This window comes from Rattus norvegicus, chromosome 10, assembly GCF_021556685.1.
Source record: "Rattus norvegicus strain SHRSP/BbbUtx chromosome 10, alternate assembly SHRSP_T2T, whole genome shotgun sequence".
In the NCBI taxonomy this organism is placed as follows: domain Eukaryota; kingdom Metazoa; phylum Chordata; class Mammalia; order Rodentia; family Muridae; genus Rattus; species Rattus norvegicus.
In genome coordinates, this window is record NC_141543.1 from 24,670,573 (window position 1) to 24,697,517 (window position 26,945).

General features: G+C 44.1%; 2 protein-coding genes across 6 annotated transcripts in view; one reads left to right on the forward strand and one right to left on the reverse strand.

Moving 5' to 3' along the window:
* Lcp2 (lymphocyte cytosolic protein 2) overlaps window positions 1-18,907 on the forward strand; it is a 46,894-nt gene extending 27,987 nt beyond the window's left edge. The window contains 11 exon segments of one of the 4 annotated variants that reach the window (NM_130421.2): window positions 2,696-2,715; window positions 2,837-2,856; window positions 2,956-3,063; window positions 4,473-4,503; window positions 6,485-6,497; window positions 7,151-7,280; window positions 9,329-9,378; window positions 12,857-12,951; window positions 13,647-13,724; window positions 15,161-15,316; window positions 17,140-18,907. In NM_130421.2, the coding sequence (NP_569105.1) occupies window positions 2,696-2,715; window positions 2,837-2,856; window positions 2,956-3,063; window positions 4,473-4,503; window positions 6,485-6,497; window positions 7,151-7,280; window positions 9,329-9,378; window positions 12,857-12,951; window positions 13,647-13,724; window positions 15,161-15,316; window positions 17,140-17,262 (824 nt within the window). In that variant the 3' untranslated portion in view covers window positions 17,263-18,907. 4 annotated transcript variants of the gene reach the window in all.
* Window positions 18,908-20,451: 1,544 nt separating this feature from the next.
* On the reverse strand, window positions 20,452-26,590 carry C10h5orf58 (similar to human chromosome 5 open reading frame 58). 2 transcript variants are annotated; one of them, XM_087574783.1, is made up of 4 exons: window positions 26,461-26,581; window positions 25,739-25,818; window positions 23,360-23,453; window positions 20,452-20,755 (listed from the first exon to the last, which is right to left on the reverse strand). In XM_087574783.1, the coding sequence occupies exons 2-4, from the start codon at window positions 25,778-25,780 to the stop codon at window positions 20,607-20,609; spliced, it is 285 nt and encodes a 94-aa protein (XP_087430909.1). In that variant the 5' UTR covers window positions 25,781-25,818; window positions 26,461-26,581; the 3' UTR covers window positions 20,452-20,606. The 2 variants fall into 2 exon arrangements, with proteins under 2 accessions (XP_087430909.1, XP_087430908.1); XM_087574782.1 differs by having other exon boundaries at window positions 20,460-20,755; window positions 23,360-23,456; window positions 26,461-26,590.
* Window positions 26,591-26,945: the final 355 nt, after the last annotated feature.

Here is a 26,945-nt window from a genome sequence, read left to right on the forward strand (position 1 = left end):
AGTGAGCAAATGAGGAAGACAGAGACCAAAAACCAGATCAGCCTGGTGCCTGAACCCCTGCTTTTAGTCCCTGGGCTGTGCCTGCTCCACCAGGCCTGTAAGCTGTGTTCACTTTGACCAAGACAGGGCAGGATGGAACCCAGTATTCAAGGGGAAAAGGGGCTGAGAGGCAAGAGCACCAGAAGAGCTGTAGTCAGCTGTTTTGGTCGATACTTATCATTTTGCTGACCCAGGGGATGTTGCGTTTTTAGGCCACAGTCTCCTGGCAAGGAGGAAACATTTGCTAAAACATTTGGATATCAAAATTGCCTTTTGCAGTGGGTGTGTACAGTTGATAAAACACTATGAACTTTTTGCACAATTTACTCATGGTTCCAGCTCCCCTTACGTAGAGCTATTCTTTAATTCAACTTAGCTACAACTTATGGAGCAGCTAGGATGGAGCAGGTGCTTTACATCCTTGGGCCAAGTCAGTGAAGGGGTGTGTTCTCTCCACCTCTCAGACGACAGAAGGTTAGAGAGGCTAAATAGCATGCCCTGTTTTGTATAGGTGGGTTAAGACTTGAACCCATATCTTTCTGACTTTTGCACTGAGGTCGTTGGCTTTGAACTTGCTGTAGACAAGGTCTGTCTGGGCAAGAAGTACGTAAAGTGAGTAGATCTAGGCTCCATACTTTCTCCTCTTCAGTGGAACTCTGAACAAGGTCTTTGCCTTTTGGCCTCGGACTTCTCCTTGGTTTGCAAAATGATGTTGAGACACCTTGGATTGGAAGCTGCAGCTTGTTGTCGTTTCCCTGACTCCCGGTCTGACTCTGCCGAGGCATGAATTTGGGGTTCACTGTACACAGCGTATCAAGAGAAAGGCAGACAAGACCCGGATTTGAACCCTGCTCACTAAGCCAGGGCATCAAGAAAGTGGGATACAGATGTGAAGACTTCACAGTCATCTTTATACACAGCTCACTCCTTTAAAGAGTCACCTTTTGTTATTTCTATAGACATTTTAGAGATAATGCTTCCTGATGACACATGTTGGAGCTTTAAGTCACATCTTTGTCCATGAAGCTGCTGAGGGACTGACTCCTTCTACTGATGCTTAGCCCGTACATCAAGATCCTAACATGGCCAGAAAGTAATACACACTACAAGTTTGCCGCTTAGTTGGTTGATTTGTGTCTTATAAATCAAATACTTTCTGAAAAGGGAAAGTGTACCTCGGTCAAAGAATATTAATATTACTCTATAGATAAGATGTTTGATCTCAAACTCTGAATGTTTACTAAACTTCTTGTGTGCCACGGAATGCTCTTCCCTTGGCCTAGTGAGTTCTTCAAAGTACACAAACATCTTAGACCTTCTTGGGTCAACCATGAATTCAGCCCTTATGGGATGCTGGGAATATGTGATTCCAGGTGGATAGCATCAGTATGTACTTCAGGGTATGAAGTAGGAGAGAATGGGAAAGAAAGAGGAGCTAGCCAGCATTTGTCAGCACCCAGCCATCTTTTTTTTTTAATGTTTTTTTATTTATTCATTTATTATATATAAGTACACTGTAGCTGTCTTCAGATACACCAGAAGAGGGCATCAGATCTCTTTACAGATGGTTGTGAGCCACCATGTGGTTGCTGGGATTTGAACTCATGACCTCTGGAAGAGCAGTCGGGTGCTCTTAACCGCTGAGCCATCTCTCCAGCCCAGCACCCAGCCATCTTGTCCCTGACCTAACGTATAAGTTATCATCTGGCCCTTGACACTGACTTCACAGCCAAGGTACCTGAGATCCAACCTGGTCAGGTATTAATAAGGCCTGCTCCCAGATCTACAGGAACCTTATCAATAATGTTTTTAATCACATAGAAAAATAAAAGTACACTTAACCCATGGGATCTTAGATACCATAACCGTAAACTGTTTTGAGTAACTTGGCATTGAAGAGCCCTCAGGTATAAATACTTGGCTTCAATACCATCTGTCCTCAAAGAGATCAAAAAGTGAGCAAACAAAATTCATTGCCATTACTACCACCACCATGATAATCACAACCGCAACCACGACCATAACCATAACCACAATGACATTGACTGCTACCACCACGACCACCATCATGATGAACGCAACCACAACCATTGCCACCATCATTACCTTCACCACCACCACCACCACCATCACCATCACCACCACCCAACCACCTTCACCACTACTAAAGTGGTTTTGCCACAGCAGGACAATTTCCTAAAGCCCTTGTTCCCAAGATAATTCTTTTTTTTCATAAACCAAATGGAAGTAATACCAGGTGTACCACAGTATTTGGAGGAAAATTATACCCTCATGACTCACTGGTTTACTTCAAAGTTCAGAATAGGCCAGACAACGGATGCTTAAGCCAATGAAAGAGACATAGAATTCCAAGAAGACATTCCCCCATTTGATGCTGAGCTATACTGAGTCACATGTGGAGGAGAAGCTCAGACCCCACAACCCCATTAGCCGTGCGTAGGGCAGTGTTGGCAAGCAGGTGGTATTTTAAGCCTATAAAGTCAGGTGTTCTGCAAAAGACCCTTTGGATCCGAAGCCCCAGCTTAAAGTCCGTCTTCTCCTGGAGATCCAGACATGGTTTTCATCAGAATCTGTTTTTCAACCCCCAACCTCATGCCTGTCCCACATTTAATGTTCTGCTCCCTCTCGTTTACAGGAAAGAAACCCTCTGATAAGGTAGGCTGCTTTTCTGGTTTGTTTATGGTTTTAGTTTTTGTTTGTTTTGATTTTTTTTTTATCTCATTCTGACTCTTTGGAAAGAGCTCAATTCTCACGTGTCTTCTCTAATGTCTTGCAGCCCTCCGCTCCACTGGGAAGGTAAGCCCCTGTTGTACTGTATCAAGCTCCAGAGTTCTGCTGCAGATCTCTGCCCAATTAAAGTGGCTTTTTAAATAAATCCTTTCTCTTCCCACTCAGGGAGCATTTACCCAAGATACAGAAGCCTCCTTTGCCGCCAGCCATGGACAGACACGAAAGAAATGAAAGAATCGGACCCCTGACAGCAAGGAAGCCACCAGTTCCAAGGTGACTGTTCTATACTGCCTGAGTTGGGCCTTTGAACTCCATTACTTAGGTGGTCGGGGGCTGCTTTCCTTGCTGGTTTGATGAAAACTATTGAGGTCTGCCAAGAGAATAGGAATCTAGGTGAGGAGGGGGCGAGCTGAAGTACTTAGTGGAGAGTACAGTGTGGTTGCTGTGGGAGGCCTTGTCAGAAGCTGGTCTTGGTTTTTTGTTGGACTTCCCCTACCTTGGCAAACTGACGCCTGAACAGCTCACAGGAGCTATACCTGCCGCTTTGTTTTATAAGGGAGCAGAGAGGAAAGAGGGCAGGGGACGGGGAGGGCTTCGTCTAGGCCTGCAGTAGCCGCTTCCATACTGCTCAACCATTTTTACAACCACAGGAGGCAGAGCTCTGCTCTAGAAGCTTTACCTCTGCTATAAAATCATGTATGGTCTATTTACCAAATGGCACAAGTGTACTCGGGTTCTGGGCCAGCCCGGCCAGTTGGAGAGGGAACAGCGAGTTTCATTTTCTCCTCTGTCTATGAAGATTCATGACCATCGCCCTCACTTGGCTGTTGTAAGGATTCAGTAAAGACTTAAGGGCCACGATGTGCCAAGAAAATCCCGAGTCATTGACTTTCATAACATTTTAATGGATTATTTAACAAAATCAAAAACCATGAAAAACAATCACAATGGCCCAGATATCAAAATTTTCAATAAAACGAGGCAAGAACTGATGGCATGAGAAACGCCTGACATCAGCTACTCAACGTTCTTCCTCCCTCTTTTCCTCCCTCCCTCCCTTCCTTCCCCTCTTCCCTCCATCCTTGCCTCCCTCCCTCCCTCTCTCCTTTTCTCCCTCTGTCTCCCTCCCTCCCCTCTTTCCCTCTCTCCAAGGAAGTCCAGATGCCTCTTCAGCCCTTAGCTATTGTCAAAGCTGTTGGACTGGCCTGTCCATCTGTGCCAATGGCGCCCAGGCCCTATTGGAAAAGCCTGGAGCAGGGACCTTTGCCAACTGTTTTCTTATTACTTGAAGGGCTGGCCCTTGTGGTGGCTGGTTTAAAACCTCAGCTAAGAAGAATATTACTGAAAATGGTTTTATTTGCCTGGAAAAACATCTACTCAGTGAAATCTAATAGCTCCTAAAAGCTGACTAAACATATATATGTGTATAATTATGTAATTATTTGCTACAGCAGCTCTGTAGAACAAAGGTTTGCCTAGCTCAGCTTGTCACGATAACAGGGCATCCAGTGGCCACATTTCCCTTCTCTCCCGTACCCGGCGTTTCTGCTGGCATTCACAACTTCCCCTTTGGCCACGGCTCAGTAGGTTTTATTTCTTCTTATGCGATTTACTGAAATTATATTCTGGGACTGACTCTTTGAAACTCTTGATGCTCCCGTCTCTGCTCTAATTCATTTCAGGCATGGAAGGGGACCAGACAGAAGAGACAATGTAAGTGTGAAATGTCGTTTAATAAATGCTTGGCACAGGGACAGCCAGGGTAGGCTCTGGGGAGGTGGGACTGCATCTGCCTTGCCCTCATGTGAACTCAGGTAATGAGAGCAAGCTCTTCAAAGAGTCTGTTAAGTGCCAGTTTCTGTATCTTGTTACTTAGAGTTATTCAGGCTGAATTGCCTAGCCCCTGGCCCTCTGGGAGGTCCCGGGATAGCTGGTTTCCTGCAGCCTTATCCCCAAGGGTAGTTAGCAAGGAGAGTGAGGATCAGGAATAGAGGAAAGGGTCAGGAAGATGCTTTGGTTTCAATGGCCCTGGGTGACATCACTCTTTCTTAATGGGAGAAACTCACAGTGATGGTCGTAGCTCAGAGTGATAATGGGCTCAAACTCGCATGGGCAGTAAATTCACATACCCTGCATCTGAATGTAGGTCTGTCTGGGATTCTCTGTACTCTGTGATCTCTTACAATAGTTAAAATGTATTATTCTTAGTATTGTATCTCTCTATAGGGTGGGGCATTGCACACGCACCACAGCATGCATATGCAGGCCAAAGGACAATTCTGTGGAGTTGGGTTTCTCTTTCCACCCATCGGGCTCTGTGTGGCATGTGCATTTTACCCACTGCACCATCTTGCTGGCTCCAGGCTTTGCTTTTATTGATGGCCACCATAGATGCCTTCTTCTGATCAGATGCTCAGCCAACAATGGCTAGTGTTTCTGTTGCTCTATGTTAGATGATATATTTGTTGAACTATTATGGAGACAGACACCCCAACATTTCACAGGCATAACTGCACACCATCATGGAATGGTCTATGTGGGCTAATGGAAGAGAAGGAGCTCTACGGATCAGAACCAAGGGTGACTTCTTAAAGGCAGTGAGAGCTGTGACAGTCCTTGAATGGTACAGAGAACATGGACTGGGTTGCTCCACTGTCCTTCCAGTCCCAGGAATGTCTTAGGAAGAGGCGAGGAGATGATTATGGGCAACAGGCTACAGAGACATAGGGACAGAATGAAAGAGGGAAACTGAGGCTGATATCACATCCCCGAGGCACCCAGTCTCTGATGGATTGATCCTCCTGAGAATCTAGGGTTGTGCCTTCCTGAGCTATAGGGGACACAAACTCGGTGCAGGAGAGCAGTGGCAGTCTGGGCGAACTCCTGCATGTTTATTTGTGTGACCCATTGCTAAGATGGGTGGTTCTGGCTTGCGTAGAAAGCTTTATTAATGCCAGGGGTGCAGTGACTAACTTTATCCTTAGAAAATGGTCTGAGGAAGGTACCACTTCATCCCCACTGGGCTGGTCTAACTAACCAGTTCAAGTTGGTTCTTAGATTTCTAGTCACTGCAGTATCCCTTTTGACCCTCATTTCTTTTGGGGGGAGGGAGGGATAGCCTCTCTCTTCTCTGTCTCACAGGCGACTCTGCAGTTAACATAGTAAGGGAAGAGACCTTGTAAACTTCACCAAGAATAAATGAGGAGCAAATACTGCAAAGAAGGGTTAGGAAGAGGGCTGGGGCTTTGGGCCAGGCAGGTTTGGGGGTGAATCCTTTCCTGCTGTCTGTGGTAAATGCTCAGAAGTACGAGTATCATTTCTATTGCAAAGGGGGTTCCATTCTTAGAGGAGAAAATCGACTGAAATGCCCATCTCTTAGAAACCTCATGAGAATAGTAAATGATGTTGTATCCGAGTCCTTTAGGAGCCTCAGAACCTCTGTCAAGTTCGGCATTTGAGGGGAACCCCAGATTGGAATGTCTTTGGATGACTGTGAACACTAGAAACCATTAACCACTTAGCACAGTCTAGCTGGGTTGTGAAGAGCGGGAAGCTCTAGAAAGTTCTCCACACCTTACCTATTATGGAAAGCTGCAACTGTTAAAGAAAGAGCCAGCCACATTTTTTGACTGGGGAGAGTCTTCTCAGAATTTGGATTGTGACGGTAATATATTTCATTGTTTTTCCCTTGCAGGATGAAGATGATGGTATGTGCACAGATCTTTCTCATTTTCCATTCTCATTTCTTAAAGCTCTCATGTCTCTCACTTTCCTGACCATCTGTTTAGATTGAATTAATGAGTATGGACTACTACATGTCAATTAACATAAACAGACACATACCAATTGCTACACCTCGTGGCCTTAGTAAAATGGGAACTTAAGTTTATGCATGATAATTCAGAATTCCTAACTGCACAGACAATTTCATATATGTCTTGATAGAAATTCTTCTCAGATTTATACCCTCTAACATTTGTGGATACAGAATCAGAAACTGCAAATGAACAACATGGCGTTTGGTTTTGGCATTCAAAAAAAAAACACAAAATAAAAATTGTAATAATTTCTAATATATAAGGTTTCCCACTAATGGTTTTCTGCCAAATAAGCAGTTCAAAAATGAAATGGAAAATTCGCTGTACAGAACAATAGCAATTTCAAGTGATTCCGAGGTGGCGAATTATCTAGAAAAACCATTAGATAGGTTATCATTCTACCATTTGCTAATTAAGCCTGATCGTCTGGATTTTCGTCTCACCCTTCCTATCAGCTGGGTTTGGTTTAAGTTGGGAAGGTACTCTAAATGTCCCGGATATTAGTTCCGACTACTCATTTTTTTTTCCTTCTCCCCTCACAGTGCACCAGAGGCCTTTGCCACACCCATCACTACCTTCTATGAGCTCCAACACATTCCCTTCGAGATCTACCAAGCCCAGCCCCAAGAACACATTCCCATTGCCTCACATGCCGGGAGCCATCTCAGAAAGGTTGGTGACTGTGCCACTCAGCTCTAACTAAGCACAGCGCCTGGTGACCTGTTCTAGCTTCACGTAGGCTGCTGTGACAAGCACCCTGATGGGCAGAAATGCAGGGAAGGAAGGCTTTGTTTTACAATTTAAGGTTCTAATCCAGTGCTTCTCAACCTGTGGGTCTCGACCCCCTTAAGGGGTGGAGGGTCGACAAATCAGATATCCTGCATATCAGATATTTGCATTACAATTCAGTAGTGGAATTACACTTTTGAAATAGCGGTGAAATAATTTTATGACTGCGGGTCATCACAACATGAGGAACTGTATTAAAGGGTCGCATCATTGAGAAGGTTGAGAACTGCTGTTATAGTCCAACACAACAGAAAAGCCAAGGCGTGAGGGAAAAACAAGCAGCTAGTCACATCATTCCCACGGTCCAGAGGAGGGAGGAACGAGTGCATCCACACGGCCTGCTTGCTTTTGTTTGCACTGGCTGGCTTTCATTCATCTACAGTTCAGGTCCTGGCCCATGAAGTGGTACACCTACCGTGGGCCGAATCCTCCTACCCCAAGTAACTATCAAGACAATTCCCCACAGATCCACCCACAGGCCAATATGATCTAGATAATTCTTCAGTTGAGACTGTCTTCCCAGGAGACCCTAGGTTGTATCAAGCCAGCAGTTACAACCAGCCAGTGCAGCTTAGCACTATGGTCAAAGCCAGGCAGCTCGAGGGAGAAAGACACGAGCCACCGTGCAGAGCTGTCTAAGGGAACAAGCAAGATGAGATTGGAGGACAACCTGAGCAGCTGGCCCTTCTCTGAGTTTGTGGAGTTTAAGGGAAGTGGGAGCTGACTTGTCCCACAATGGTCCCAGAGAATGAACTCATGGAGGGTGTTTTCACTTGCTCATTTCAAACAAACCACATTTAGGAACAAAGTTAACTGAAGTTGGAGTCCTTCTTCCATCGTGGATGGGGAACAGAGGATGTGCCTTGTCCCTGACGGAGGCCAAGCACCCATGCTCAGGCGCTGTCCTCAGAAGGATTATTTTTATCTTTTTATCATCATCATCATCATCATCATCATCATCATCATCATGATGTATTTTTTGTCATTATTTCTCAGTCATAATAAGACCAGAAACAGACGCAAAGACCTGTCTAGCTGAACCCAAGAAAGACCCAGATCATCCCTACGCTATGCAGGAGAACCAATAGGCTACTTCATCTGCCCCCCAAGGCCCCAGGCCAGTTGCCCACCAACTGCTTTAGTAGTCAAAAGAAGCCATCTCCTCACCTTGCAGACAGAAAACAGAACCAACAGCATGACCTGCCCACCCCTGCCAACTCTCCGGGGAAATTCCTAAAGGCCTCCCTTTGCCCAGGGTCCCCATGCCTTCAGTTCTCTCCGTTCCCTTCTCCCTCTGGCTTTCTCTACTGCTGTGTCCAATGGTTTGCATTATCCTACACACAGCTCTAGCCCTGTCTTCCATTCCTGAAAACTGCCAAGAAGATTAGGTGTACAGAGCAGACTTGGACGATTTGGGCTAGGTTGGTTGGTGCTAGTGCTTGGCACAGAGGGAGAGGTAGTGTTCCAGGCTCACCGTAGGTTTCCCTTCTCAGCCTTGCAAACGTTGTTGCTCTGATGTGGCAGAGCCCGCCCGGCACTCTCTCCCCACATCCTGACTCCCTTTCTCTCTGCAGACCAGCACCTCCTGGGGATTCACTGTTCCCCCGCATGCCTGTCACAGTGTCCTCCTTCTTTGGCCATTTTATAGACCCTCAAACCCCAATTAAAAAGTAATTTTTACATTTAGTTTATAAGCTTTATGTTTACTGATTGCCTTTGGCTAGTGAGACGTATTAGAGTTAGTCATCTTGGGACACCAGTATATCAAATAATTTCCTCCTCAGCCGCCCTTCCATGACGCCAGCGGTGTGTGGAGGGCAGCAGTGACAATGCAAGAAGCATCTACAGCCTGGCTTCTTCAGCCCAGCTACCCGTGTGGGTCCCATCACCCTACCCCAATTTAAAGCTTGTTCTCTTCTCTGTTTCTACAGTAACATTGGCTTTCAGCAGAGTGCCTCCCTGCCATCATACTTCTCTCAAGGTTTGTACACTTGTGATCTCTGCCTAGTAACATGTCCATGGGGTTAGAGGGTAATGGGTCTCAAAGCCTTTCAGCAAAGGCTTTGTTTAAAGTGTATGCCTTCTTCATTTTAACACTTAATTCAATGTCTGCAGGTTACCAAGGGCTGTTGGAAACACACACACACACACACACACACACACCACCACCACCACCACCACCACCACCACCACCACCACCACCATCACCATCACCATCACCACCACCATCACCATCACCACCACCACCACCACCACCACCACCACCACCATCACCATCACCACCACCACCACCACCATCACCACCACCACCACCACCATCACCACCACCACCATCACCATCACCACCACCATCACCATCACCACCACCATCACCATCACCATCACCACCACCATCACCATCACCACCACCATCACCATCACCACCACCATCACCATCACCACCACCATCACCACCACCATCACCACCACCATCACCACCACCACCACCACCACCATCACCATCACCACCACCACCACCATCACCATCACCATCACCACCACCACCACCATCACCATCACCACCACCACCACCATCACCATCACCATCACCACCACCACCACCATCACCATCACCATCACCATCACCAAATGCCAGCTTTATCCCTGGTCTTCCTGCCGAGAGCTTGGTCCCTAGGCTTCGATAGAACTTGAAGCAATGCATAGCTTCCTTGTGGTTTCAGTGAGGAGTCTGCTCTCAGGTTGTGAACTGAGAAGCACACAAAAACCCAGCCTCAGAGATTCTAAATCAAGCCAAATATGACAGCTCATACTTGTGATCTTGGGCCATGGGAGGAGGATTAAGAGTTTATGTCCATCTTAAACTAGAGAGCAAATTTTCGGCCACTCTGGGCTACATGAGATCATGTCTCAGAAAAACAACAAAAGTTTCTGACACAAAGGTTTTCCATTTCCAATGTTGCTGCCACTGTGTGTCTGCCGTGAGTGTTCCCAACATTGAGCGTGCACACAGGTGCCTGGGAATGATGTTCAAACATGGATCTAATTCGGAAGGGCTAGGTGTCCCCTGAGACTTAGCATTTCCAGCAAGCTGATGCTATTGGTCCATGATGCTAGCAAAGGTCTGTGAGACGAGACTGCCCTGGGATGATTTTAAGGCAAGAGACCTGCACATGTAACTTAAAGTTCTAGCTGAATGAATGCATGTTAAAATAAGGAGATCTTTGTCGTGGCTGGAAACTGGCCTAGTACTGTCAGATTCTCTGACTTGTTTTCCAAGAAAAGTTAAAAATAGGGCCTTTAAAGCAAAATCGCAGGGTTGGGGATTTAGCTCAGTGGTAGAGCGCTTGCCTAGGAAGCGCAAGGCCCTGGGTTCGGTCCCCAGCTCCGGAAAAAAAGAACAAAAAAAAAAAAAGAGTTAAAGCAAAATCGCTCAGGACTTAAATATTGACTTAAAATGTTAACACTATGGTGAAAAACAGACACTTAAAAAAAAAGTCATGGTGCATGTTCGGCTGTAGAACTGTGTATCTGTACCATTATGAAATTTCTCTGACTGTAGACCACAGTTGAGGGCTCACAGAGACTGGCTCCGCAATCATGGAGTCTGCGTGGGTCTACGTTAGGTCCCCTGCATATTATGATTTTTAACTTGGGGTTTTTGTGGGACTCCTAATAGTGGGAGTGAGGATGTCTCTGACTCTATTTCCTGGTCTTGGGACTCTTTTCCTCAAACTGAGTTGCCTTGTCCAGCCTTGATATGACAGTTTGTGCCTAGTCTTACTGTGTCTTCTTAGGCTGAGTTCGGTTGATATCCTGGGGTGGCCTGCACTTTTCAGAAGGGAGACAGGAGGAGTGGATCTGGGGGAGACAGGAAGTGTGGTGAGAGACTTTGAGGAGTAGAGGGAGAGGAAATTGCAGACGTGATGGTTTACATGAGAGGTGAATAAAGAAAAAAAGAAAAAATGTCATGGTCGACATGCAGAAGTAGATTTTAAATATAAAATGACTTTAGTACGTTTGATCAACAGCCTAGTAACACATCTAATTTACACAAGCATTCCTTCTGGTGGGGACATCATTCCCGGTGTGAGAGCCACTGCTGGCCCAGTGGCGGGTATTAAAGCTCAAGGTTGAGTTTTTTTTTTTGTCATGTGGGGGTGCAGTTGTCTACTCACCCCAACTTTTCTCAGTTCTTCAAGCTTGCTGTTTTAATAGCACATCCTTTCCTCAGTGGATCCTGGTACAGAAGCACCTGGGGTGCTTTGATGCATGGGGATTCCAGGGACTCCTGGAGCAGTGCCTTAGGGGTTCATACTTAGGCAAGGTTTGGGAAACACAGGCCTTAAGTCTCAGCCCTGCCTCTCCTGCATGGAATCTGCTCAGACTCTAAGCTTCACATGCAAAAGAAGCTCTGCCCCTTTGGTCTCTTGGCCCTGGAGATTAAACATAGCGGACAGAGAATGCCTTATTTAAATCTAGGTAGAGTCATGCTAAGCAACATTCGTCGAATGAATGAATGAATGAATGAATGAATGAATGAATGAGTGAGTGAATAACAGAAGAATGAGAGAACATTCTAGATAATAGGACCTTTCAGCTCTTTTCAGCTGGCCTAACACAGAAACCAACTTGGCACCCATAGTCAACACAGGCAAACATTTCCCAAGCTGAGGAACTTTCCTCTAGATTTTAAGTTAACTCTACACAAGAAGAGAGAGTCTTAGAATGAAGGAAGCATACATAGGCTCTGTGACAAGCTCCTGGCTGAGCAGATAAGTTTGTGGTGTCCGTTAAGCCAACAGTTCTAATCTTAGGACGCTGCAGAACCCAAACAAACAGAAAAACCACAGCAAACATTGGCTGTAAACCTAGCGGTATTCTTGAAGCACTTCCTTTCTTTCTGGGAACTGAGAACATAATTGCCTCTTTGCTGCTGCCAATGCAAGCTGTTGGGAAAGGATCCATGTGTGCTGGTGTGGCAGGCACCGACGAAGGGCCTGCTCTTTGCAGGTTCTTCCTGAGGCACAGAGTAAAACAATTGTGGCTGTTCTTAAAAGCAGGCCCGTGTGATGCTGCATGCATGTTCAGGGGCCCACATGATGTTGTTTGCATGTTTAGGGGATCACATGATGTTGTATACATGTTTAGGGGACCGCATGATGTCGTACACATGCTCAGGGGATCACATGATGTTGTATGCATGTTTAGGGAAACACATGATGTTGCTTGCATGTTTAGGGGATCACTGAAGCATTGGGATCTCTTCTCTCCAAGTTTCCGCAGCTTGGTACAGAACACTACCCAAGCAGCCCTTGTAGCTTTAGAGATGGAAATTATTTTTCCAACCTCTTTTTCTTGAGAAATGAATTACTCTATGGGAGCCTTCATGATGAATGTGTTATGAAACATGGAAACAATGGCTGATGGGAAATTAATCTTCAAAATACTTTGCTTCGAAGGTCCCAGCAGCAGGCCACCTGTCAGAAATGAAGTCAGAAACTTACCTTTACCAGTTCCAAACAGGCCTCAGCCTCCATCTCCTGGGGAAGAAGAGGTAATGCAGCCGTTTCTGCTTTGTTTGCCTTTTTCTCTAGCAAAGGGACTTTAAGAAGCTGTAGTTGGCTGTTCTGCTGTATTTGTGTTCTCGGTTAGAATTTCGTTGTTACCATTCAATTCAAAGAGCATCTGTGTCACTCAGCGGTCTAACCCTTGCCCGAGAGTGTGTGAGGCCCCATCCTGGATCCACTGCATTGCACACAATAAACCAAAGACTGAGGGGAGATGTAGACAAGAACTAATGTGTCCTTTAGTGTTCTCGTACAGCCTTCCAGGGGCATTAAGAAATGAAAAAGCATAATCCTATTTTTTCCATCTGTTTCTTGGTTTCTAGCCTTAAATATGGAATTCTCTTAGCTGCTCCATTAGGACAGAGTTTTCATTAAGTATGTTGCTATGATGTAATAAGCTGAAGAAGTTCCTCTGTCTCTGTCTTTCAGGAAGAAAGGTTCCATTAATAAGGGGGGCTCCTTCACAAATGCCTTTGCAGTCAGTGACATGATAAGAAAGCAGTCCACACAAAACACCTTCCCTGCAGCCCCTTCTAAGTGATTCTGGTCAAGAAAACAAATGTTTCAGACCTCAGAGAACTGAGGTGGTGATTTATGGGAATTATTAGTTGGTTTTTTTCCTTTTTGCTTTGTTTTTGTAACTACAGAACTTACAGTGCTTTTTAAAAATTTCTTTTTGTAGTCTCCATTAGACGAAGAATGGTATGTCTCTTATATTACCCGGCCAGAGGCAGAAGCTGCTCTGAGGAAGATAAACCAGGTACCTTTCTACCACGTATTGTCATGCAGGTATAAATGTTAGTGGGGAGAGGAACAGGTTATTGACACACACTGGGTCTCCAGTGTGAGCCAGCTACTGCTCCCGCTGCCAGGCGCTGTTCCTTTAAGACCAGTCCATGCGTCCATCCTACTTGCTAGCATCCATAGAACCCTTTCTCTGAGTGGCCGTCCATCACTTGTCTAGCAAAAATTCTAAATTAAGGTACTCGTGTATCCATTGGCACATATTAGGTAGTTTTATGAATGAATCAATGAATGAATGTATCTCTTTGTGGAGGGGGTGGGAAATCAAATGAATCATGTAACATTTCAGAAATCTCACTAGTTCATCTTCCTCTTAACACCCTGTTATCGCCCAAGTTCATGAGAAAGATTCATGTTAAAGGCATATCTGCAAAGCCTTCTAGAAATTTCTAGCTAGTCTTTTGATATTATAAAGTCTTAAGCAGGTCCAGTACTGACCAATAACTCTAAGTCTCTTGACCAGAGATGGGAGGACAACAGTGTGAAAGATGTTTCACACTGTTGAGGCCACAACAACTATTTTCAGTCTCAGCAGCAGATTTGATCCCCTGGAGGAGTTGGTTTTTGTTTTTGTTTTGTTTTGTTTTTAATCTGGATTCCTGAGTCTTAGGGAGTACAGCGGGGGCTGAAGGAGTCTTCATACTCTCCAGGTGATTCTGAACTCAAGCCAAGCTTCTGATTCTCTGGTCCAGTGGGAAGTCCTTTTACCAGACATGTTCTGACCAGCTCAATTAACTCCGAATCAAAGGAACAAAGGAACGCTGTTATTGAATATTGATGGCTATTTAAAACCCGTTCTAATTAAATACATAGAGGAAGGAGTGATTTACATGGGTCTTACTAATTAGCTCTATTTTAATATTAGGTCTTTGTCATGCTGCATTATATTGCAATTATTCTTGTAGGAAAATTTAAAGTACAGAGCAAATCTCAGGCCCTGTAAGTACTGGGGAAAAGGTGACAAGAATGTAGAAAGCCCACGTTCACTTTTGTTCAGGTTGGAGTAGAGGAGTGTCCATCTCACAGGCAAATGGTGCGTTCCGTGTGGGAATGTGGAAAGGGGGGGCTAGCCAGTCAACAGAAATGAGTAGCTATATAGAAAGTGAGCCACCTTATTTCTTATGATCTTTTATCCACTCACTGATCTTTTGTTTTTACTACTGAAAAAAATATTTTATATTAATACACTTCAGAGATACTCAAACCTCAGATACAATCTCAGTTGTCCTTTTGAATAATCAAAGGAGCGAGGAACATCCCCAGCCATGAGGAGGACTCAGTGTCACCTGACACCATGACAGCTTTAGCAGGGCCCTAGAGGCTCGTCTCTTAGACGGTACAGAAGGACTGACTTTCATTGCTCCCACTAATAGCGAGCCCCTATTCTTTTAGGATGGCACCTTCCTGGTTAGAGACAGCTCTAAGAAGACAGTGAACAATCCATATGTCCTCATGGTGTTGTACAAAGACAAAGTTTACAACATCCAGATCCGTTACCAGGAGGAAAGTCAAGTCTATTTGTTGGGTACTGGGCTTCGGGGAAAAGAGGTAAGGCCTTACATCTTCATTCTTTGCCCAAATTCCATACCGTAGAGCAGGCTGAATCACGTGCTATTTAGCAGTTATGCTGTTAAACAACGTTAGTGAGGCCCTCCATTGAAGGAGGAAGGAAAAAGGAAAGCACTACGCATGACTAGCTCCACTATAGGAGTCTTTCTTGGATTTTCACTCTAAGTAATCCAACGTCATAGGTGTTCACCTGTTTGTGATGCTTAGGACTGAACCTAGGGCCTTGTGCTCGCCAGTCAGGTCCAAGCACTGAACTTATCTCTGACCCCAAAGTCTAACATTTAAAATAATAATAATAATAATAATAATAATAATAATGATGATGATGATGATGATGATGATGATGATGATGATGGTGATGATGATGATGATGATGATGATAAAAAATACATTTAGGAAGTGTCAGAGGCAGTATCTTCTGTTTTGACTTCTTGTGACCTAATTTTGGTATAAGATTTTGGTACTTCTATAAACAATATTTAAAATACCGTAAGATGGGCTGGAGAAATGGCTCAGAATTAAGAGAACTTACTACTCTTGCAGAAGATAGGGGTTCTGTTCCCAGGATCTGCATTGGGTGGCTCACAACCTCCTTTAAGTCCAGTTTCAGGGGCTCTGACGCCTTCCTCTGGTGTCTGTGGGCATCTGCACTCACACTGTGAGTTCACGGACAAGCAGGCACAGACACATACATCAATAACAAACTTTTAATTTAAAATCCCATTGAGAAAGCTGAGCAGCCTAGATTAGTGGTTACTGGGATCCGCAGGGCATCTCTGGCTAACCTGAGCCTTTTGGCTCTGAGAGATGGCCGTATTGCCAAAGGAGCGTTCTTGTTTGGCCAGTTTTTTGATGTGAAGATAAAACTAGGCTGCCTTTGCAGAGGGAACTAACAAATGTAATGTCTTAGGACATTTTCTAAGGTTACCCTTAGGAACCCAGCTGAATGAAACATCTACAGAATGAGAACAGTTCACTGATGACTACAATCCGAATACTTCCCACCAGTGGCAATGCTGAGTGGAAGAAACATGATTTTGATCAAAAGTCTGGGTCACTTGCTCCCCATGGACAGGGCTGCATAATCTCTCCAGAGGCAGCGTCACCTTCCAGTATTTCTCTTGGTCTAGCATGAACATACCTGTTTCCTTGGCGGAAGGTACCTGGGCAGCTTGTCTTAGAACATCTAGGGGGATGAATGGGACCAGTCTCTTTGGCCTGGGAGGTCCAAAGACTTGGCTGCTGAGCACATTGTGAATTGGCTGCTCCACATTGAGAATGTGGAGGTGACAGGGAAGGGCAGTTACAGTGTGCTAAAGCTTCACCTCCAGGGATGACCTGTGTGACCACCTCCTAAGTTTGCATTGTTGTGCCATGGGGATTCAGAAACCCAAGAAATGAAACCCAGAGACCAATACTAAGCTGCCAGGTATCATGATGGAAATATTTGGGAGTAAATGAGCCACTATAGGGGTTAACATTTTTTATTAAAAAAATCTTTTGTATGCACCACGGCACATGTGTGGAAATAGGATACGGATAGAAGTTTTGTCCTTCCTCCATGTGGTCCTGGGGATTGACATGAAGTCATCAGGCCTTTAAGCAGAGTCACCTCTTTGGCTCAACATAACACTTCTCTTACTGACAGTTGGTTGGCTATTGAGAAGGAAATCTCTCAAATACCTGACAAATTTTACTCTTCCTACAACTTCCCCGAATTGACGCAGATTAAAAAAAACATAATTATGAAATGCATACTGTCCATTCCACTGATAACTTATCTACCCATTTGATTTTTCCAGGACTTCCTGTCTGTATCAGATATTATTGACTACTTCAGGAAAATGCCACTGTTACTCATTGATGGAAAAAACCGAGGATCTAGATACCAGTGCACACTAACACATGCTGCAGGCTGTCTGTAGCAAGTTACCCAAGAAACGAGCCTTCCTGACTCTGTCATCGGTGTGGCAAGAGCTTGACCTGAGCAAACGGACACCAGGACTAAAACAGACTGTCAATATGGGCCCTGAGTTCTGCCCTGTCCTGTAAAGTATCTGAAAATTGTTGAATACCACATGATTTATTTATTTTCTTTGATGTTTATAAAGTGTAGAAGTGATCATGTTCACGTTTGAAGTCTAAGAGTGCATGGCAGACATGAGATTTTGAACATCCACCTCAAAATACAGTACTTTATACAGTAGAGAAATAATGTGGGACAAGCTGGAAAAGGACTGAAATGGATGGTTCTGGATATATAACGAAACTTTTGTCAGGCCAAGGCACAATCTGTTTTTTACACAACTTAAAATGATTAAAATTCATTTTTGGGGCAGCCATTACTTAAGAGACTCCAAAAACTCCATTGTTTCTTATTTGGTTTTACAGGGTGTGTTTTTCTGTGTTCTTTTCATAATGAGATTAGTGCATGTTGGGATAACTTCCTGGGATTAAAGTTGTCCTTTGCTTTACTCTTTTAGATCCTTAAGACAACTTTGTTTGGTCCGTGCTGTTATATTTTTGTTTTAAAGCAAATGTAAGCTACATTTCTGAATTTACAAGAAGAAAATAGTCTTAGATTCGGTGATGCAGCTCTGCTGTTGAATACACGGGGGTTTCTGTTGCTTTTCTATCACAGTCCTCCATGTCTATATCCACGGTGGGCTCCCTCCTCTCCCGCCTTGAAAAGCATTTTATAGTACTGAAGGTCTCCTGGGAAGATGAGCACTGCTTTGTACACACACACACACACACACACACACGCACACGCACACGCACACGCACACGCACACGCACACGCACACACTTGGAGCCCACCTTCCTACTAGATGCTACTTGTATTAGCTGGTTTTCAGTTAGAAAGTTTGACTTGCTCCAATGGTCGCCTGTTCCCGTTTCTTTGGGCCTGCAACAGTTCATATAGGATATTGAAGTAAGAGTGTGAGGCCATCTATTCATCTCGTGATGGCTGGGAAACAAAAGGAAAGGACAAGAAGCAAATTTCCCTCAAGGTCTTCTACCTGCTGACCTAACTTCACCCCACTGGGCTTCACCTCCTAAGGCTCCGCCACTGCCCAATGCTACCCTGGTGGAGGGTCAAGACTCTTAACCTGTGGGCCTCTGGAGAATACCTGTCCAAACCCCTGCTCTGGTTCTCTGTCTCATTAACCCAACAAGTGTGTTGCAAAACTGCTGTCTTGTCCCTCTTAGATGGGTGTTTAAACCCTTCAAAGCACCTCAGATCTCCTTTAGTTTTTAAGTTACACTTAACAAAAGGCACTGGTGGACTTCTGGTGTGTGTTGGTTTAACTCGCCATGTTTTACTATGAAGTAGTATGATGGTGTGAACTGAAAGCGATGCCTGTTAAGCACAAACTGTACAGCAAGGTTTGCATTTTGCTTTGCCTGGGCCAGCAGCAGCTGGTATGAGATGTGAAAGTGTTGACTGGCTGGCCATGGGATCACAGGGTACGCATCAGTACTTCACATGTTTTATGTTGCAGGTGGTTTTCTTCTTTGGGGGGGCTATGAACACTCAATAAATTAAACAATATATTCAGTATTAAAGCAAAATAGAGTTTGTGTTGGGGGGGGACTCTGCCCAATGGCAGGCTAAAGTGCACGATCCGAGAATGTTTAAGGCCGGCCAGGCTGAGCTCTGATGGTCAATAGGTCACGTACAGTAAAGGAATTTTCAATTCACAGAATATCCCTTTACCACTGCAGGCCTTGTCAAGATATCATCAGTGCAGGGAGAATAATTTGCAGAACTGTTCAGGTTTCGCAACATGAACTACGGTACATACTGAACACTGGCATCCCGTGTTCTTCCCGTCTCGTTCCCGTGGGACGCCTGGCACCAGTGTGACTTTTATTGATGAAAGTTTGATTTCTGATCTACATAATTTCAAGTAGGAAAGGATATTCTATACCTTTATCTTTATGAGTTAAACAAATGTTTTTAAAGGGACCAGGTTAATACTGAGGACACACTAAGATAAGGAGGTCGAATGTGGAAACACTTAGTCAATGACAATAATGATGTTGTTCTACAAAACCTTGGCCTTACAAACCCGGAGTTCTCAATTTAGGGTCCAGCACTTGGAAATCAGAAAGCTGAAAGGCCTGTATTATGTTTCCTCAGCAGGATGTCCAATAGGGATTTACAACATCCGCATTATGTGACAAACTGAGCTGGGTCCTGGGGAGAGGGGAGCAGGATACAACAGGTTCTGTGATAGAATGAGCTCATCTTGTGCCTTGCTTTAGTGCACTCAGTATTTAAAGGTGATGAAAATTAAGGACACGGTAGATCTCAAAGCATCGTTTGGTAGTTACGATGGTTAAGATTGTCAACTCAACTGGGTTTTAGAATCACTTAAGAGTGTGTCCGTGAGGATGTTTTTAGAGGTTTCACTGAGGATGAAACACACTCTCAATGTGGGTTGAGTGTGCAGAGGACAGCACTGCACAGTCATTTCCTGCTTCAAAATGGTGGATACCGCATGACCTCACAGTCCACCACTTTCCTTCCCCTGCCAAGATCAACTGCATTTCCTCCAAATATAAACCCAAACCAACCCTTCTTTTTAGTTGATTCTTATCAGGTTTTTCTCACAGCACCAACAAAAGCAGCAGGAGATGTCCTAAGACCAAATGTATTTGAATCTCTTAGGGCAAAGGGGGAAATGAGCCTTGTGGATAAGGTGTTCTCTTGCACTGCTATGGCTGCAACCCTCAGAGTCTGTTTTCATGACTAGCAACACGTGTGCCTTGAGTCCTTTCAACTCTATTCTTCTGCCACAGCCTTGCCTATCTGAGCCATGAGCCTTATGAAGCCAGCTGGGGCCGCTGCTCTGCTCTTTCTCACAGATTAACATATTACAAAAGTTGGACCATTCAGGGTCCCTCTCTGGAACAGAAAATCAGTCCTTTTTAGGGTCCCTCAAAGGCAAAGCTGTGTGATGCTGCTGTACCACTTTCTTTTACCAGCACATGGAGGAAGCCAGTGTATAGCACAGCAAACATATATAGACCAGTTCCGGACATCAGACTTCCAACATCATGGAGTCAATTTCCCTCTGAGACGGCAGTAAAACAAAAACAATAGCTTTCAAGATGATATGCTTACTTATAATTTACTACTGCTTAAAATTATATTCTAAACTTGGTTCTTCCAGAGTTTGAATTCAACAAAACCAGAAATGAGAGAGAGAGAGAGAGAGAGAGAGAGAGAGAGAGAGAGAGAGAGAGAGAGAGAGAGAGTTCAATCAGATAAACTGATGGAAGCAAGGGCTCCATCTGGAATCTCAGGGTCCTCAAATAGGTGACTTGTTTCTGCCTCTTTGGGGTCCTTCATCTTCTTCGGCTGACCAAAATGAAGATTGAGGTCACAGAGCAGGATCTGGGAGAGTTCTGAGTAAGGGAGAAGACAGTGTCCAGTGTCAGAAGGAGCCAGGTCCTAATTTCTAATGACTTTTGTCAGGCATTCACTGATCATTCACTCCTACCTAGGTGACCCATTTTTGAATTAACCACAAGTATCATGTGGAAACAGACTAGAAAGGTTCTTTGCCCATCCACTCAGCCTTCCTCCTACACTACAACACTGTGTAAATATAACTTTTGCTTTTTAAGATTTATTTATTTAATGCATGTGAATACACTGTTGCTGCACTTAGACTCACCAGAAGAGGGCACTGGATCTCATTACAGATATTGTGAGCCACCATGTGGTTGCTGGGAATTGAACTCAGGACCTTTGGAAGAGCAATCAGTGCTCCTAACCACTGAGCCATCTCTCCAGCGGATATCTTAAACCTACCTAACTCACACATACATATGATGCAAAGAACCGAGGCCATCCACAAGACATTACAAAGACAGGCGTCGGTCTTCGACCCTTCTTCGGTCTCATTTTCTTTCACTTGATGTGTGTCTGTGGTGGCCCTCTCACCCCTTGGTGGTGTGCCTGTTAGTTTTTGTTAGTGACAAAAACCTGCCATATCTAGAAAAGGGAATTTCAATTGAGGAACTGCCTATGTCAGACTGGTCTGGACATGAGTCTGTGGGGGCATTTTCTTCAACGATAGGTGGGTGTAGGTGGTGCCATCCCTGGCAGTGCCTGGTGTGTGAGAAAGCAAACCAAGAGAAGCAAACCAATAAGCCAGGCTTCCCTGTGGTCTTTGCTTGAGGTCCTGCCCCGACTTCCCTTCATGCTGGACTATAAGATGTAGGGTGGAATAAACCCTTTCCTCCCCAAGCTGCTCTGGCTATGGTGTTTAAGCAATAGAACACAAACTAAGACAGGGTGGGCGTGAGTATGTCAGTGTTTCCCTCTGTCTAGCAAAAGGCATGGCTTGTTTCCCCCTTTCAGTTTCTGCTATTTGCTCCTGACAAAAGACTTCTCTCTCTTACTGACTCCCCACCCTTCCAAAAATTAACCTAGAGAGAAAAGCTTTACTATTTAAAAGCTTAAATTTCACTTATCTAGGTGCTTTTCACAGCTGAGTTTTATAGGTGGACCATCTTGCGGATTTTTTTTTTTAGATTTGCTTCTAACTAGTTTTACTCTTTTTTTTTTTTTTTTTAAATTAGGAAGCGGATACTTCAAAAGCCTACTAGTTAGTAAATTGCCTTTCTCTTTATTCAGGACTTGGTTATTCCCTTACTGCAACCCCCCTTTTCTGGGGTAGGTTTTTATTCTGCAATGCCAGAGATTGAACTCAGGGCCTCGAGCATGCTGGGCAAGCCCCTTAGCATTGCTACATGCCTCTCACATTTTTATTTATAAGAGACCGAGGGCTGCTGGGGATATCTGGGTAACATCTCATTCTAAAAAGATATCACAGGCAGAAAGTATCTGTGTATGTCCACCTCCGGAGCAATGCTTATGAGCAGCCGTACACGTGACACAGCAGAGAGATAGAGAGAAGCCGGCCCGATGAAGTCTTTGTAACTCTGAGTTCATTTCAAGGCTGTCTCCAGTTTGGATTGTCTGCCCTCGTGGTGTACATCACGTGACATGTTTGTTATTTGCAGGTCTCAGAGGCGACACAGAGAGTATCTATAATTATCTGAGAGTTACAAAAACAACTTTACACTCAATACTGTTTTCATGGCTAGTGATGGATGTAATATAGTGATAGTTTATAGATGAAGAAAGTAGGGGTGTGTATTTCAGCTAGTCCCTCGGGAGAAACCAGGTAAAATGAACTGGGTTAACTGACGAGAGTTCTCCAGCAAGCTGGCTCAGGGAGAGCTTATCTCCAGAAATACTGAACCACTGAGATTTTACATGGCTAAGAGAAAACAAGAGAATATATTTATGACTGACTAAATGTCAGGACCTATATGTATATTAGTACACTACAGATATATTTAAAGTAAAAAGCACTTTGCTTACAGAGTCAAACTTTTAACCTGGCATACCCTCAGCAAGCTCCGTGAGGACTCATGGGTGAGGACACTGACTTTTGCAGAATGAGATACAGGCACATAACTGTGCTGAGGGAAAGGGTGGGAGGTACATTCAGAAAGGTTAGATAAGGTAAGAAGCTTGCTGGTGTCAGAAATCAGGCCTAGCACCTTCAAACATATAGTTCAGACTATATTGTACATCTTTCTTAATGGGACACTTAGGGAGAATACCACAGTTGAAGTACAAATTGGCTCTAGCATGTCTTCTATGACAGCACCGTGAGGACATGCTTAGCCTATGATGGTGGTATGCAGACATGCTTAGCCTATGATGGTTGTATGCAGACATGCTTAGCCTGTCTATGACAGCAGTGTGCAGACATGCTTAGCCCGTCTATGACAGCAGTGTGCAGACATGCTTAGCCTGTCTATGACAGCACTGTGCACACATGCTTAGACTATGATGGTGGTATGCAGACATGCTTAGCCCGTCTATGACAGCAGTGTGTGGACATGCTTAGCCTATGATGGTGGTGTGCACACATGCTTAGCCCGTCTATGACAGCAGTATGCAGAAATGCTGACTGACCCCATCCGTACCTTTCATCTTCTTCACCTCCAAATAAATTGTATTAATGTTCTTAATCATGGCTTCCACTTTTTGCTTGTGGTCATGATGGTTATTCTTAAATGTCTGCTTATAAAAGAGAAACAGAAGCGAGGTACAGAGTCAGAGCTATTTACAGGGGGAGGGGGGTTGGTGAGATGGCTCAGCAGCCAAGCACACTTATAGCTCCTTCAACCTAAATTCAGTTCCCAGCACTCACACTGGGCATCGGTCCCCCATGACTGCCCATAATTCCAGCTCCAGGGGAACCAACGTCCTTTTCTGGCCTCTTCAGACACCCATGCAACACATAGCACAAATGCACATACTTATGTGTATTTTAATGTTTTTAAAAATTTAGGTAATTTATAAAAGAAAAAATTGTTATCTCAGAACTAAAGATATTTTCTTTTCTTATACCCAGGAAAACATCAACCTGTTTTGTTTTTCCACAATTACAAGTGGAATTCTTGGGGTTTTTCTTAAACCAAGCCACATCCATAAGAATTAATTGCTAGAGCCTTTTCCCTTTTGTCCCTATGCCTCTTGCTTGTCAGGCTAGGGGGAAGTTTGGAGCAAAAACTACTATTGAACCAAGAGAAGTGACTAGCACTTGCAGAAGAAAAAACTTTTACATAGCCAAATATTCATAAATGTATATAATTTCATATACATAAATGTTCTTTTATACATTTCCACTCAAACCAGTTGGGTCCAGCTTACATACATTCTTACAATTACATTCTTACACACACACATGCATAGGTTCTCACAATTACATACTTACTTACACAGACATCCATATTTACAAATGCATATGGAGCAAAAGATCAAGCATGGTGCAGAAAGAACTCACTCATTCTGGATGAAAGATGAGCTCCAATCATTATTATATAGAGAAAGAAATAGCTTCTACCCTTTTGATGCTAAGTGGATTAAACCCAAGTTTGTAAGAGAAAAGCCTTTTAATAAGACTAAGCCTGCCTTGCTATTGAGAAATAGCCTGTTCTGTCCCATGGTAAGGAGAAACCTGCCTGCTCCTTCTGCTCTCTCCAGCTTCTTCTTTTTTCCCCTTTTCCTCCACATTCTGCACATTGCTCTCTTATGTTACCTATAGCCTCTAAGCTATTCCACTCTGCATTTCTTCTCAGCCCAGATCTTTTTAGTTCAGTTCTCCTTCACTCAGTCCTGACTCTTCAGCTCAGTTCCCTCCAGCTCAGTCCTGTCCAGCTCTGTCCTTCTGTGTCTGTCCTTCTGTCTTTCTTCTCTTTGTCCTCAGCACTTAAACATCTCTCAGAAGACATGATCACATGTCACAAAGTTCATCACAAGTTCATATGAAAAATCAAATCATAAAATGAAATAGAAGTGTACACCAGAGAATGTTTACATGCATATCCACTAGGAGTAATTATCTGGCTAAACATCCATCACCGGTCACAGCTCCACAGGTTCACTGAAGGTTTAAAACCATAACTAAGTTATTAGTGCAGTTTTCTATAGATAAACCCAGTCAATCTTTTATCATCTGTCCTAGCACCTATAATAAATCGTTAGTTCCCTTTTTATGACCTTTGGTTAATTGTCTTACCACCTCTTGGAATGGGCTCTGAGTAGGAGAAAGTCTGGTTACTAAGAGCAATTAACTGGTGACACCTGGGAGACTGGCAGAGTTCTCACTGCAGTTTTGACTATCAGAAAGAAACTTAATAGCATTCCCACTAAAAAAGAGCTTAATAATCACTGATATAACTTTAGGAATACTTATAGGATCATCATTAAGACTTAAGAAGTCTTCTATTTGTCTGTATAGCATCAGTATGAGACATCTTCGGAGATCTACAGAGATCTGCTCCAAAGGGGTGGACTATTACTTAATGATTGTTATATATGTTTAATAATAACAACAGGAAAAGCATTTTAATAGCAGGAATCTTTCCTAAAACGAATCCCTTACAGCCTTTCTTAATAACGGCGAACCAGTCACAGATTATATAATAATCCGAGGCTGGCCATCTCAGGATGATCACCTGCTAGTTATTAGCTTGTCCTGTTATGGCTCCCGACAAGCACACACTAAAAACTAAAATGTGGAGGGAGGATAAAGGAAGCACCTGGATAAACCACCACGTCGTACATTAAATATCTCTAACCAAGACCGTCTCCAGAGAGATGGCTCACAAGATATTAAGTAGCTTTTTAGTCAAACTCCTCAAAATGACTTGAAAAATAAGCCACAATTAGCCCAGACTGTTCCTGGGCAGTTATAGGTCAGGATTGTTTGTGCAGGATAAGGAGATCAAATGAACCATTACAAAGCTCTTGTCTTTGTATTTTCCTGAATTACAGTCATTTATCCTATTTTCCCTCACCTCCTTCACGGCAGATGAATAATTCTTTTCTTCTCCAGACATTAAGGAGTGATACACACTTTGGATCAACCTCTAAGATCCTGAATATTAAAACAAGAACGTCAATAACAATCTCACTTGCACACGCCAAATCCAGGATTCGTTCGTATTTGGGGGGGGGGGGTGTAGTAAGAAACATAGTTTTAAATAATAAATATAAAATCAAATAAATAATAATAAAACACAAAAACGGAACTAAATAAATCGGAATGTCCTGAGCTCCGCCCACTGGGTAGGTGAGTGACAGTGTCAGAGCATTTAGGATGCTGGAGTCTCACAAGGCAGGCCACACCTCAGCCTTATTGTTATTCAAATGGAAACTAACGGGGCACTGAAGATTCACACCCAGAAGACTAGGCCATGTCAGAAGTGAACATGATACATACTGAGGGCATGACATCACTAATGCACTTGCCTACAGGGTTCTGCCAGGGCCCTCAACCTCAATAGAGGGTTTCGAGAGAAGATTCTGAGGACCTCTACTCTCTGGGGATCACCAAGTTCCCAGTGCACAACGCCGGCACAGCGGCTGAGGCTGGGCCAAAGGCAGCCTGGAAATTTCCACTGCTGGGCAGTTTCTGAAAGTTTGCACAGGCCTTGTCCACCCTCTGGGTGCCCCTCCTCCACCCACTCCGCTGCCCGGAAGTTAGCTTGGTTACTGAACAGCTTCGAATAATCCTCACCTTTCCAACTCACCACCGCAAATAAAAGCGTTGTCAACGGACCTGGTGAGGATAAAACTTTCAACAGTCAGCCAACTCAACCATAAGTGAGGAGAGAGGGCGGGAAATCCAGGCTATACTTCCTGATTGGCCAGTGTCTCTGATTACCCGATTGGCCACCGTCTATCCCCCAGCATTCTGATTGGATGATTTCTACAGCCATAGCATTCTGGGAATTGTAGTCTTAAATAAGAGACTCAATGGAAAATTGTGGATTCTAGGCTGCCAGTGACTCCTTCTGAGGGTACCAATAAGGCCTTGACATTTTTACTTCCTAGGTGCCAGCTTTATAACCCTTACCTGTTATTTAATTTCCACAGTGCAGTGCAGTGGAGTTAAGGGCTGATTCGAGATTGACCATTTTGGTTTGAAGCCTAAACTAGATAAACCGTGTAACTCTTCTGAGACCAAATCCCCATCCCCATCTTAAGGAGCTATAACAATAT